The 12553-nt window shown below is 40.0% G+C and overlaps 1 protein-coding gene across 1 annotated transcript; it reads left to right on the forward strand.

Annotated features, from left to right (window-relative positions):
- The first annotated feature begins 2148 nt into the window (after positions 1-2148).
- On the forward strand, positions 2149-9014 carry LOC107584618 (nucleolar protein 56-like). Its single transcript, XM_016271331.1, has 11 exons — positions 2149-2184; positions 2240-2354; positions 2540-2704; positions 3158-3356; positions 4406-4593; positions 4824-4975; positions 5321-5421; positions 5905-6053; positions 6270-6391; positions 7997-8128; positions 8367-9014. The coding sequence occupies exons 1-11, from the start codon at positions 2149-2151 to the stop codon at positions 8583-8585; spliced, it is 1578 nt and encodes a 525-aa protein (XP_016126817.1). The 3' UTR covers positions 8586-9014.
- Positions 9015-12553: the final 3539 nt, after the last annotated feature.

Here is a 12553-nt window from a genome sequence, read left to right on the forward strand (position 1 = left end):
AAACATCCTGTAACTGCTCCGCGCATCTATGGGTGACATATAAAAACACAAATCGGCAAGTATTACACAAAATAGCCGATAACAGTGTAATGGTCATGCTTCACTGCAGTGAGCTCCAGTTCTGACGCACAGCAGAGGGAATGAGAGATAGGATCTTTTTTCATGATGAATGAGATTTGTACCTTTGTACAGTAAGCAAGTGGCCTCTGTGACGGGTGTTTCTGTTTCTGTCAATGGTCAGAGAGCAGTCAGCTTTATAGGAACCCTCGTATTTACTATCTCTGACGTATGTTTCCATAAACTCCTCCACCTTGACCATGGAGACAAGAGACTCTACAAGGACATAACTTGGTTGTAGTCACTCTAGGCTTGGCGTAGGTTATGGTATAGTTACTATTACTATTAAGAGTTTTTAGTATTCCAAAATACAACATTTTAAAACATTAAGAGCATAATTAGAGCTTTTATTCCTAAGTGTGTGTGTTTTGTTGTATCAAAGTACTCGGCATTCCCCACTGATGTGGATATATAGTCATAAATTCAATGCTCTCTTTTTAAAATAAATTCAACACTGGTATTTATTGCCGTGGGTGGTACATTATGGCTCATTTGTCTGATAATTAGTGGATGGATGAGTGTGCAACCAGAACTGTTTCCTGTCATAGCTCTTCAGATGTTTCCTGCATCAAATATATTTTGGCAATTTGTCCCCCCTAACCACTCACAGTCACATTTTACGGGCTAATGCTTGCAGCATGTAACATATGGCTTAATCAGATTACAAAGAGGCACATATTTCGCTTTTTGAGATGTATAAGATGCTTGATTAATCGATTAATCTAAAATAAAAAATCTTTATTTAAATACATTGTCCATCCCAACACGTAAACTCAGGATTTTGGCCTGTGGCACCTCAGAGGCCTTTTAATTTGAAATACTTTTTAATAATTAACAGTATTTTATTTTATTTTGAACTGCATCCAAAGAAATTTGCCAAAATCAAAACCCCCCAAATCTTGGGACAAACGCCAATTTTCTCAAAACCATTACCTGTGTTTTTAAGCACTATACAAATTACCTTTGGTTTACACACTATTTCATGTTGGTACTTTTGTCAATTATAATTATTTTATTCATTTATTTATTTTTGTAATCAGCTATTTTTTTATTTATTTTATTGTGAACTTTTTTTTTTTTAATCATCAAAACTTCGCACCAATTATGATTTTTCAACATTGTCTAATGAACTCAATCCAAAGAAATTAGCCAAAAACCTAACACCCCAAATCCTGGAACAACCACCAAATTTCTTCTGGTTTTAAACACTGTATGAGTTACCCTTGATACGCACTAATCAGTGTTGGCACTTTTTGTTAGAAATATTTATTTATACAATTATAAATATTTATTTATTCATTTATTTAAATCAGCCAAATATTTAACTTGGTTATTTCCTCAATAATTCCTGCTCCACTGTGTAATGCATTTTTCTTCTGCAAACAGTATGTCCATTGTGCCACGCATCTTGCATTTCCAAGCTTTTCCAACAGGTGGCGCACACATTCCCACAAAACAAGCAACGTTTGAATTCTCGCGATCATTTTAAAATGTGCAGGAAAAATAAATGCACGTTATAGATATTGTGAAAAATGCATCAATGGATGCTTTTAAGTTTTTATATATTTTTGACCATCATTTTTAAATCTAGATTTTCATGTAAAAGTGACATATTTCTGATAAATTCATCACTCGGGCCGCCCTACTTTTGTTTTTTTCTTTCCATTTTTCAGTAGTCCATTACACTCCGATGAGTCACTATATGGAAGAGTAGATGTATTTCTACTTTCATTTCATTACTTTTAAATTCAGTTGAATTTAAATCGAAGTGTCTTTCTAAATTACTCATTTTTCGATCTTTCATAGGTGGAGCAAAGTGTCTTAAACCTGGGCAAGTTCACTAGTGTGATCAAACTGAGTGCATTCTTCCCCTTTAAATCCGCCCAAGGTGCACTGGAAAATATCAAGATTTTCATGTAAAAGTGACATATTTCTGATAAATTCATCACTCGGGCCGCCCTACTTTTGTTTTTTTCTTTCCATTTTTCAGTAGTCCATTACACTCCGATGAGTCACTATATGGAAGAGTAGATGTATTTCTACTTTCATTTCATTACTTTAAATTCAGTTGAATTTAAATCGAAGTGTCTTTCTAAATTACTCATTTTTCGATCTTTCATAGGTGGAGCAAAGTGTCTTAAACCTGGGCAAATTCAGTAGTGTGATCAAACTGAGTGCATTCTTCCCCTTTAAATCCGCCCAAGGTGCACTGGAAAATATCAATGCCGTCTCAGAAGGTAAGAGAGACGAAGGTCTTATTTGAAACTGCTGCTTGGATGCAATGATGTACCTATAATCTGTCAATCCACTGAATTACTGTGATGACAACATCCTTACAAACTGATCATCTGAGGTTGGCATGTTGACTTACAAATTGTGACCTTCAATTACTCACACCTAGTTTCTAATCTGATCCTGACAGGAGTTGTCCATGCGGATCTCAAGTTGTTCTTGGAGACCAACCTTCCGTCCGGAGGTAAAAAGAAGGCGATGTTGGGGGTGTCTGATGCTAAACTTGGTGCTACGCTTCAAGAAGAGCTCAATCTGTCCATTCAGACTGGAGGCGTTGTAGCTGAAATAATAAGGGGTGAGCAGAGAGCATGATTATTTAAATCAGGGGTTTTCAATCTTTTAGATAAAAAAAAAAAAAAAAAAGACCCAAAATATAATCATCCTCGTTCTTAAAACTTAAAAGGTAGTTTTATATTTGTGTATGAAAGACTCAAGTTTTACTGTAAACCATTTGGAAAATTCAATTCTGTGTTATATTTAATAACTGCTTTTATTCTATTCTCAATGTTTCCCTGGACACCCTAGCACTTCCTCGCAGCCCCTTGTGAACGTTTTGAAATCCCCTGATTTAAATGACACATGCAAATTCATATTTCCAAACATTTTCTAAAGCCTGCTGTAATGATGTACCTAGACCACCTGATTTCTGATGCTTTATACTGAAAATCTGAACAGACAGGCCAAAAAAAGTGTGGTTTTATGAGTCCAGCAATGACCGTTTCTAATGCACCTGCTTGTGATTTGACAGGTGTGCGTCTGCATTTTCATTCCCTGGTCAAGGGGCTCACCTCTCAGGCTGCGTCCAAAGCTCAGCTGGGTTTGGGTCACAGCTACTCCAGAGCCAAAGTCAAGTTCAATGTCAACAGAGTGGACAACATGATCATCCAGTCCATCGCCCTCCTCGATCAGCTGGACAAAGACATCAACACGTTCTCCATGCGTGTGCGGTAAGATGTTTCTCACTGGAGTATTTAGATTGATCTAACTACAGGAAACAAATACAGCAGCCTCCTAATGCTTACCACAGACAGCGCCCCCTAGTGCTCTGGCTGTACAGGAAGTGGAGGGACAGTGAAGTCCTTCCTCGGGAGTGTTTGGTCCATCAGACTGGAGTGAGCACAACCTGAGGGGGGAGACAGACCTTGAGTGGGAAGTTGTTTTGCACCTAGTAAACTTAACTTGGGGATGTATGATTATTCAAAATAAAATCCAAATCATGATATGTACCTAGTGCAATCATCAAAATTGAAAATAATAGCTCGGCGGTTTAACATTTGAAAATGAAGAAATTAAGACGGGCATACTTGGTACTGTACAAAACTTGTACTGTTTTTTTTTTTCTTTCTTTCTTGGGTTTCTTAATTATAAACAGTAAAATTATTGTAAGTCTTTTTTTTTTTTCTTTAAGTAATCACACTTGCACACAAATGTGCAGCCTTAGGGGCCGTTAACACGGAATGCGTTTCTCCATTCAAATGCACTACTTTTGTTGTTTTTCTTTGTAAGCACACGCTTGACGGACGTGCGTGACTCTTACGCTCGCGTCATGACTCGCACATGAGCACCGCATTTTTAAGATGCCGTTTACACGCAGCGCTGCTCAATGGCAGTGGACCAATCAGAAGAATTTGGAGGCGGGGCAAGCGTTGCAAGCTTCTGTTTACGGTAGCAAGTTGGCATGACAAATTTTTTTTTATTTTTTTTTTTTATGGCAGCATGGCGGAGGAGGCGATAGCCAGTGCAATTATTATTATTTTTTTCCATGTCAAAACTCGTATCTATCAGTTCTGCTGTTTGCCTATTTCTATTTCCGTTATTGTCGTTATTGCATCACGTCTCAAAAGCATGTCTCGAGACTCTTGCGTTCTACGCTGCGCTTTTTTAAAAACCATTCCTGAGCGCTGAGTTTGTTTTTAAGTTGCAAAGACGTGTTGTGTGAATGGCCCCTTATTGGAACTTTCATTTATTGGAACTCGCTCTGTTTGTATCTGTGCAGTGAATGGTACGGCTACCACTTTCCAGAACTGATGAAGATAGTGAATGATAATAGTATGTATTGTAAGCTGGCCAAGATGATCGGGAACAGGAAGGAACTGACTGAGGAGATGCTGGAAGCTATAGAGGAAATCACAATGGACAGTGGCAAAGCTCAGGCCATCCTAGATTCATCCCGCAGCTCTATGGGTAAGATGTGCACATCGATGTCATTATTATAACCTAATGTGGGTTTGTCCTGGATGTTATGATGTTATTATAATCTGTCAATCCACTGAAATCATGTGATGACAGCATTCCTCGCTGAACTGAACATGGGTACCTCACTGAGTCGCTTTAGCTCAACTAGTTTTAAGTGCGCCAATGATTTAAGAAAGAAGTTTATGCATCAGTTTTTTTTTTTTATTATTGTTTTGAAGGTATGGACATATCTCCTATTGATTTGATCAACATTGAGAGTTTCTCCAGTCGTGTTGTGTCCCTCACAAGCTACAGGCAGGAGCTGCAAGCGTATTTGCAGTCTAAAATGAGCCAGGTGGCGCCAAATCTTGCAGCACTCATTGGTGAAGTGGTACGTGTTTCTTTTAGATTGTTATAAAATGCAATAAGTATATAATAATGTTTGTTGTACTAAACTTAATTTGATTTTAATTTTTTTTTAATGTGAGGTTTCTTTGACATTCAAGTATATCAGTGTATAATGTTGTACCATTTACAATCTGTGAATTTTTAATCTAAAATGTTTAAATTTTCTTTAAGACTTGACCATAAGTGTTTTTCCAGTTATGCTTGAATTTTCTTTTCCTCCCATGAGCTTGTAATTGCTTGTTTGTGAGCGCAACCTCTCTTAAAATTCTTAAATTCTGTAGAAGTATCAAGTTGGTGTGTATAGATCTCTTTGTTTTTTTTTAATTAGGTTGGTGCTCGTCTCATTTCTCACGCCGGCAGTCTGACAAACCTAGCCAAATATCCAGCCTCCACTGTGCAGATTCTGGGGGCAGAGAAGGCCCTGTTCAGGTATTGGGGCTCCCCTTCCCTGCTGGGGTTTCACACAGCTGCAGTGATGGCAGGGCCGGGGCATAGCAGGAGTGGGTGATTTGGTGTGGCAATGAACATGCCGTTATGTGATCCCACTCAATCTCACGTACCCCTAACCCCCCCCAGTCTGAGCAGCTGATGAGGGTTTTGAGAGGTAGATGCATTTGAAAATGTTGAGACGAGACGAATTCTTTAGACCTTTAGAATTTAAGTTATAGCAGTAAATTGATAGTGGTGCATCAATTTCAACAACCAATTTTTGGTTTTGGCCTAAATTGTTTTGGAGTGCTATAATCATTGACATTAAGTGATGTTTAAATGGCACTTTTCTGTTGATGTGTTTGGGTCTTTGCTGAAGAATATTAGTATGACTGGTTTAATATATCATTTCAGTTACCCAATTACCAAAAGATTTTGACCCTCAAAAAAAGTGGTGTAGATGGATTTTGTTCTGTGAATTAGGGCACTGAAGACCAAAGGAAACACGCCAAAGTATGGTCTCATTTTCCATTCAACATTCATCGGGCGTGCAGCTGCCAAGAACAAAGGTCGTATCTCTCGTTACCTGGCCAACAAGTGTACCATTGCATCACGCATTGACTGCTTTTCTGGTGAGTATCCCATCTCCCCTCATTTCTTTAGCTACCGCTACTTGGTTCTTGCTATGATGCTTTTAATTTTTCGTCAACAGTAACCCACCTCAGTGGTTGTTGAGATGATAATTCTGAGCAGAACTTTAGGTCAAACCCTTTGGTTTTCTTTAATAGTTCTTGTGTGTCCTTGGCTTGACTTTTTTTTTTCCCCCCCTCCCTTTTCTGTTCACACAGAGGTTCCCACCAGTGTGTTCGGTGACAAGCTGCGTGACCAGGTAGAAGAACGTCTGGCGTTCTATGAGACGGGAGATGCACCACGTAAAAACCTGGACGTCATGAAAGAAGCTGTTATACAGGTGAGAACTGATCATTAGCCAGCTTGCTAGTTAAAATTAAACCTTTGACTGTGAAATTAGGGTTGGGCGACGTCTACCAAATTGGCATCAGATGATGTCTACAGTCAAACATCGTGATGGACGATGACATCGGCGGGGTTAGGGGTGTGCCTGAAGTGTGAAACAAATGACGCGTTATACGGAGCCGCTAAACCCCCCCTCCCTTTTCTGTTCACACAGAGGTTCCCACCAGTGTGTTCGGTGACAAGCTGCGTGACCAGGTAGAAGAACGTCTAGCGTTCTATGAGACGGGAGATGCACCACGTAAAAACCTGGACGTCATGAAAGAAGCTGTTATACAGGTGAGAACTGATCATTAGCCAGCTTGCTAGTTAAAATGAAACCTTTGACTGTGAAATTAGGGTTGGGCGACGTCTACCAAATTGGCATCAGATGATGTCTACAGTCAAACATTGTGATGGACGATGACATCGGCGGGGTTAGGGGTGTGCCTGAAGTGTGAAACAAATGACGCGTTATACGGAGCCGCTAAAAGGTTAGCCACTTGCTAGCGGTAGCCTGTTGCATTACAGTACATGAAAGTTCACTTACCACATACACAGAGTAAGGAGAAATGTCTGATAGGACGATGGCGAATGATTTGCAGATCCTGAGCACCAATGACAAACATCTAATCTTGTCAAATGTGTGGCAAGTACTGCTGCTCCATAGTATAGAGTCCTTGTGATCGCGAATCTCAAAAGTGAAGGTAAAATGAGAGCTCGCAATCGAAAGTGGTTTCAATAGTGGCTCCCTTATGCCCGCAATTTATATACAGTCGCCTATACTTACCCAACGATATAATTGTGAGGAAAAAGTATTGAAGGTTTTTTTTAATTATTTTTTTTTATTTATCCTCCCATCTCGTAGGCTATTTATTCCCTTTAGTGTTTCCGTAGTACACTTCATTTATTTTCCGAACACGGAACTGGGATGCAGCGGTTTGCGGGAAGGTAAAATGAGAGCTCGCAATCGAAAGTGGTTTCAATAGTGGCTCCCTTATGCCCGCAATTTATATACAGTCGCCTATACTTACCCAACGATATAATTGCGAGGAAAAAGTATTGAAGGTTTTTTTTAATTTTTTTTTATTTATCCTCCCATCTCGTAGGCTATTTATTCCCTTTAGTGTTTCCGTAGTACACTTCATTTATTTTCCGAACACGGAACTGGGATGCAGCGGTTTGCGGGAGATGGGGGTGGGGGAGGGAGAAATCACGAATTACTTAACATCGTGATGACTGTCAGCCATGGACGATGGCATCGTCTATGAAATGTTATGGTAACAAATTCTGCGATTGCCTTGTGCTGCCTAAGGCTCAATAGTGCTAGCAGTGCTGCGTACTCTATGAACCTTTAATTGCCAATAATACCTTTTTTAAAGGCTTCTCACTAGGAATCATTGTTACTGTAGTTTCGGGAAGTGCTGTGAGCGATGACTCTCGTCTCCTGACTCCTACATGGTGGCAAAAATTTATTTATTGAGCCTGACACAGCATTATAAAATTCATATTTTATAATGGGCTTGTACAAATGCAAATACATTAACATTTTTCTGTCTCGCAGGCTAGTGAGGTGGCTGCTGAAATCAAGCGCAAGCTCGAGAAGAAAGAAAAGAAGAAAAAGAAGCGTGAGAAGAGGAAATTGGAAGCTCTTTCCACAGCAGAAGGAGATGACGAGGAACCCAAGGAAGCTGAGGTACGTGTGAGTAACACTTCCATCGGTGGTGTTTAGCACAAGTAGCATGACTATACTGGAGGCTGGACCTTCTCGTGGACCCGTCTTATATCTGTCATGCTAAAGCAAAGCTCCTCCGACCATTGACTGGCCCAACTCAGTGGGCTTGATCACTGAAGTGAGCAGAACATGGTCATCTCAGAGGAAGTTCTTTTTTTCTATTTCATACATGGTGTTGATGGTTTCCTCTGTTCTTCAGGAAAATGGAGATGGCTTAAAGAAGAAAAAGAAAAAGCAGGTGGCTGAGGAGGAACCGGAGGTTGACGAGGACGTCTTGACGAACGGTGTTGATGAGGCCACACCTGCCAAGAAGAAAAAGAAGAGGAAGATTGATGCAGTGGAGGCGGAGCCTGAGGTGACTGAGGAGGCTGATGTGACACGGGCAGAGAAGAAAAAGAAAAAAAAGAAAAAGGCTTAGGATGAATAAACTCATTCCTTCTCAATTAACTTTTTCAGTATTGTACAGCTTTATTTTTAGTTTCAATTATACGTTTTGGACTCATGGTCTAGCATTTAAGATTTTTGTGAGCCAAAAAGCGATGCATTGAGAGCGGTCTTGTTTAGTTCCTTTTACACAGTCTTGCTTTGTTTCCCATCATTCTCGAAGCACCTTTCTGAAACGGCTGGTTCATTTATGTGCCTTGCTCTAATAAAATGACGGCCCTTTGGCATCAATAAAAAGACAAGCTTGTCATCTAAATTCACTTCAAATGCTTCTAATTGATGAAATGGTTTCACTTGATGAGTGTTTGTTCATAGTAATGTCTGAGCTGTTTGTAGGTATGCATATTTTTATACTTACAAATACTGTAATTAAACTCTTACCATGATGGTACATGTGAACCGATATTATGCATGTCTGCTTCAAGCTGTTTTTCCGAAGTACTCCAGCTATTCTAATTCATATTAGAAAATGCATAAACAATTAGCCTTTCAATAAATTTATTTTCAGTTCTATTTAATCTGCTCATGTTAATTACTATTAGAAGATTCTGCATAATCAGTCAGTCCATGTCCAACTTTGAAGTTGATTTGCAGTTTATTAGCCTACATTTTCATCTGAAATGAAACCATTCTGCATGGACTATCACACATGTAGTGCTAAGTTTTTTTTTTACAGCTTACAATAACGTACATTAGTGTGGCTTCTCTTACAGAAGATGAAGTCTCTAAACTTGTCCTTTCCAGCCACCCTACCGCCTGCTCTCTAGACCCGTTCCCCTCACATCTACAAGCTATTTTCCCTGCACGTCTGTCTCGTCTGCTTCAAGCTGTTTTTCCGAAGTACTCCAGCTATTTTAATTCATATTAGAAAATGCATAAACAATTAGCCTTTCAATAAATTTATTTTCAGTTCTATTTAATCTGCTCATGTTAATTACTATTAGAAGATTCTGCATAATCAGTCAGTCCATGTCCAACTTTGAAGTTGATTTGCAGTTTATTAGCCTACATTTTCATCTGAAATGAAACCATTCTGCATGGACTATCACACATGTAGTGCTAAGTTTTTTTTTTACAGCTTACAATAACGTACATTAGTGTGGCTTCTCTTACAGAAGATGAAGTCTCTAAACTTGTCCTTTCCAGCCACCCTACCGCCTGCTCTCTAGACCCGTTCCCCTCACATCTACAAGCTATTTTCCCTGCACGTCTGTCTCCATTCACATAAATCAACACCTCTCTTCTCAGGCATTTTTCCCACCATATTCAAGCAGGCTGGGTAACCCCACTGCTTAAAAAAAAAAAACTACACTAGACGCCTCGCTTGTTTAAAGCTACAGGCCTGTGTCTCCTCCCTTTCATAGCAAAATCACTTGAACACATTTTCAACCAAATGTCTTCCTCTCACAGAACAACCAGCTGGACCATAACCAATCTGGATTTAAAAGTGGCCATTCAACTGAAACCGCCTTACTGTCAGTCCCTGGAGTGCTATGGAGTGTAAGAGCGGAGTCCAAATCTTCAGTTCTTATTCTGCTGGATCTATCTGCTGCATTCGACACTGTTAATCATCAAATCCTTCTGTCTACACTCTCAACGCTGGGCATCAACGGAACTGCATTCCACTGGTTTGAGTCTTACCTCACAGTTAGGTCCTTCAAGGTGGTTTGAGAAGGAGAGGTATCCAAATCACATCAACTGGTCACTGGGGTTCCTCAGGGATCAGTTCTTGGACCCCTCCTCTTCTCTCTATACACTACATCATTGGGTCCCATCATTCAGGCACATGGTTTTTCCTACCATTGCTATGCTGATAAGGTTCACACAGCAGTGAGTAGGGAACACACATGAGAACACACACCCTGAGCACACCCATTTTTTCTGCAGCACCCAAGGAGCAGTTGGGGGTTCGGTACCTTGCTCAAGGGTCTCACCTTAGTCATGATATTGAGAGCAATGAGAGCGCTGTACATTGACTCCCCCCACCTACAATCCCTGCCGGTACCGCGACTCGAACCCACAACCTTTGAGTTACAAGTCCAACTCTCTTAACCATTAGGCCACGACTGCCCATCGTGATCATGCAGGTTCGCACTACACAACGTCAGGATGATCCTACCCTTCCTAACAGAGCATGCAACACAGCTTCTCATCCAGGCTCTTGTTTGTCATTTCTAGGCTGGACTATTGCAATACTCTTCTGGCTGGACTTCCAGCATGTGCAATCAGGCCTCTGCAAATGATTCAGAATGCAGCAGCAAGTCTTGTTTTCAAAGAGCCCAAGAGAGCCCATGTCACACCGCTTCTCATCTCTCTGCACTGGCTTCCAGTAGCGGCCCACATCAAGTTCAAGACATTGGTGCTTGCCTACAGAACAGCCACGGGCTTCGCACTCTCCTACCTCCGCTCTCTCCTGTGCATCTACAGGTGCATCAATAAATTAGAATGTACTGGATTAGAATTCAGTAATTCAACTCAAATTGTGAAACTTGTGTATTAAATAAATTCAATGCAGACAGACTGTTTTTTAGTGAATTGTTGGCCTTCTGGAAAGTATGTTCATTTACTGTACATGTACTCAATACTTGGTAGGGGCTCCTTTTGCTTTAATTACTGCCTCAATTCGGCGTGGCATGGAGATGATCAGTTTGTGGCACTGCTGAGGTGGTATGGAAGCCCAGGTTTCTTTGACAGTGGCCTTCAGCTCATTTTCCTCTTGACAATACCCCATAGATTCTCTATGGGGTTCAGGTCTGGTGAGTTTGCTGGCCAGTAAAGCACACCAACACCATGGTCATTTAACACCGTACCCTGTTAGTGGAATGGCCTACCTAACTCCATCCGGACAGCCGAATCCCGGCCTCAATATCTTCAAAAAAACAACTGAAACTCTTCCATGAGCAAGCATCTAACAGCAGCCTCCTAAAAAAAAAAAAGTTGCTTTGGATAAAATCGTCTGCCAAATGAATAAATGTAAATGTAACTATTTAATTCTTTAATCAAATGAATTTAAAACAAGACATTGAATCCTATACAGCTGATTAGTTCAAACCGGCTGATTCATTTTGAAGAAGTGACTTGTCTTTATGAATGGGTCACTGAATCACAGACTTTTTTTAAAAACTCGACTCATTCAAAAAGGCTGATTCACTCAGTAATGAAACACGGCTGTTTGTTTCTCGGAAGCGCAACATTTCTACTTTGGAACTATTTTCATTGACGAAATGGAGCAAAAACAAAGTTGACAATGTTGTGTCACTTACTGTGATATTAACTTGAGATATTTCATACAACAGTTCAATAAAACGTGTTGATATTCGAGAAACCACTCTTGCTTGTGTGATACTGCTTAACTTTATGTTATAAATATAAAAAACAAGAACGCATACAGGGCCAATTCATATCTTGAATTTTGTGGGTAAAGTGATTTTATTTAGCTTGGCATTTCCGACCCTCACGAGTCACGATGCTAATTTACGCCAACGCCGGACTAGCTTGACTTATTTAATGGAGGGCTGCTTAAATTAGGCTGGTTTTGTTGAGATGTTTTAATAGTAGTGTAATTTCACAGCAGTACCAAACAATGTCGAAGCTTAGAAACACTTACAATGAAGGTAAGTCGTAGATGCCGCTCGATTTGCGTCATACTGTGGTGCCTGCCTGTGATCGAGCACAATGAAGATTTGATGGCATGGGCCCAATTGAAATAATTTAAAAAAATAAAATCTCGCCAAAAGGGCGATTGAGGCTTATCTGTGCACCTGTCTGGTAAAAAACAACATTACAGCATTACAATTTAAAATAACTGTTTTCTATTCCAATATATTTTTGAATGTAATTTATTCCTGTGATGGCAAAGCTGAATTTCCATCAGCCATTGCTCCAGTCTTCAATGTAACACGATCCTTCAGAAATCATTCTAATATGCTGATTTGCTGCGCA

Source organism: Sinocyclocheilus grahami, unplaced genomic scaffold (genome assembly GCF_001515645.1).
Source record: "Sinocyclocheilus grahami isolate Dianchi unplaced genomic scaffold, SAMN03320097.WGS_v1.1 scaffold61.1, whole genome shotgun sequence".
Taxonomy (NCBI): Eukaryota; Metazoa; Chordata; class Actinopteri; order Cypriniformes; family Cyprinidae; genus Sinocyclocheilus; species Sinocyclocheilus grahami.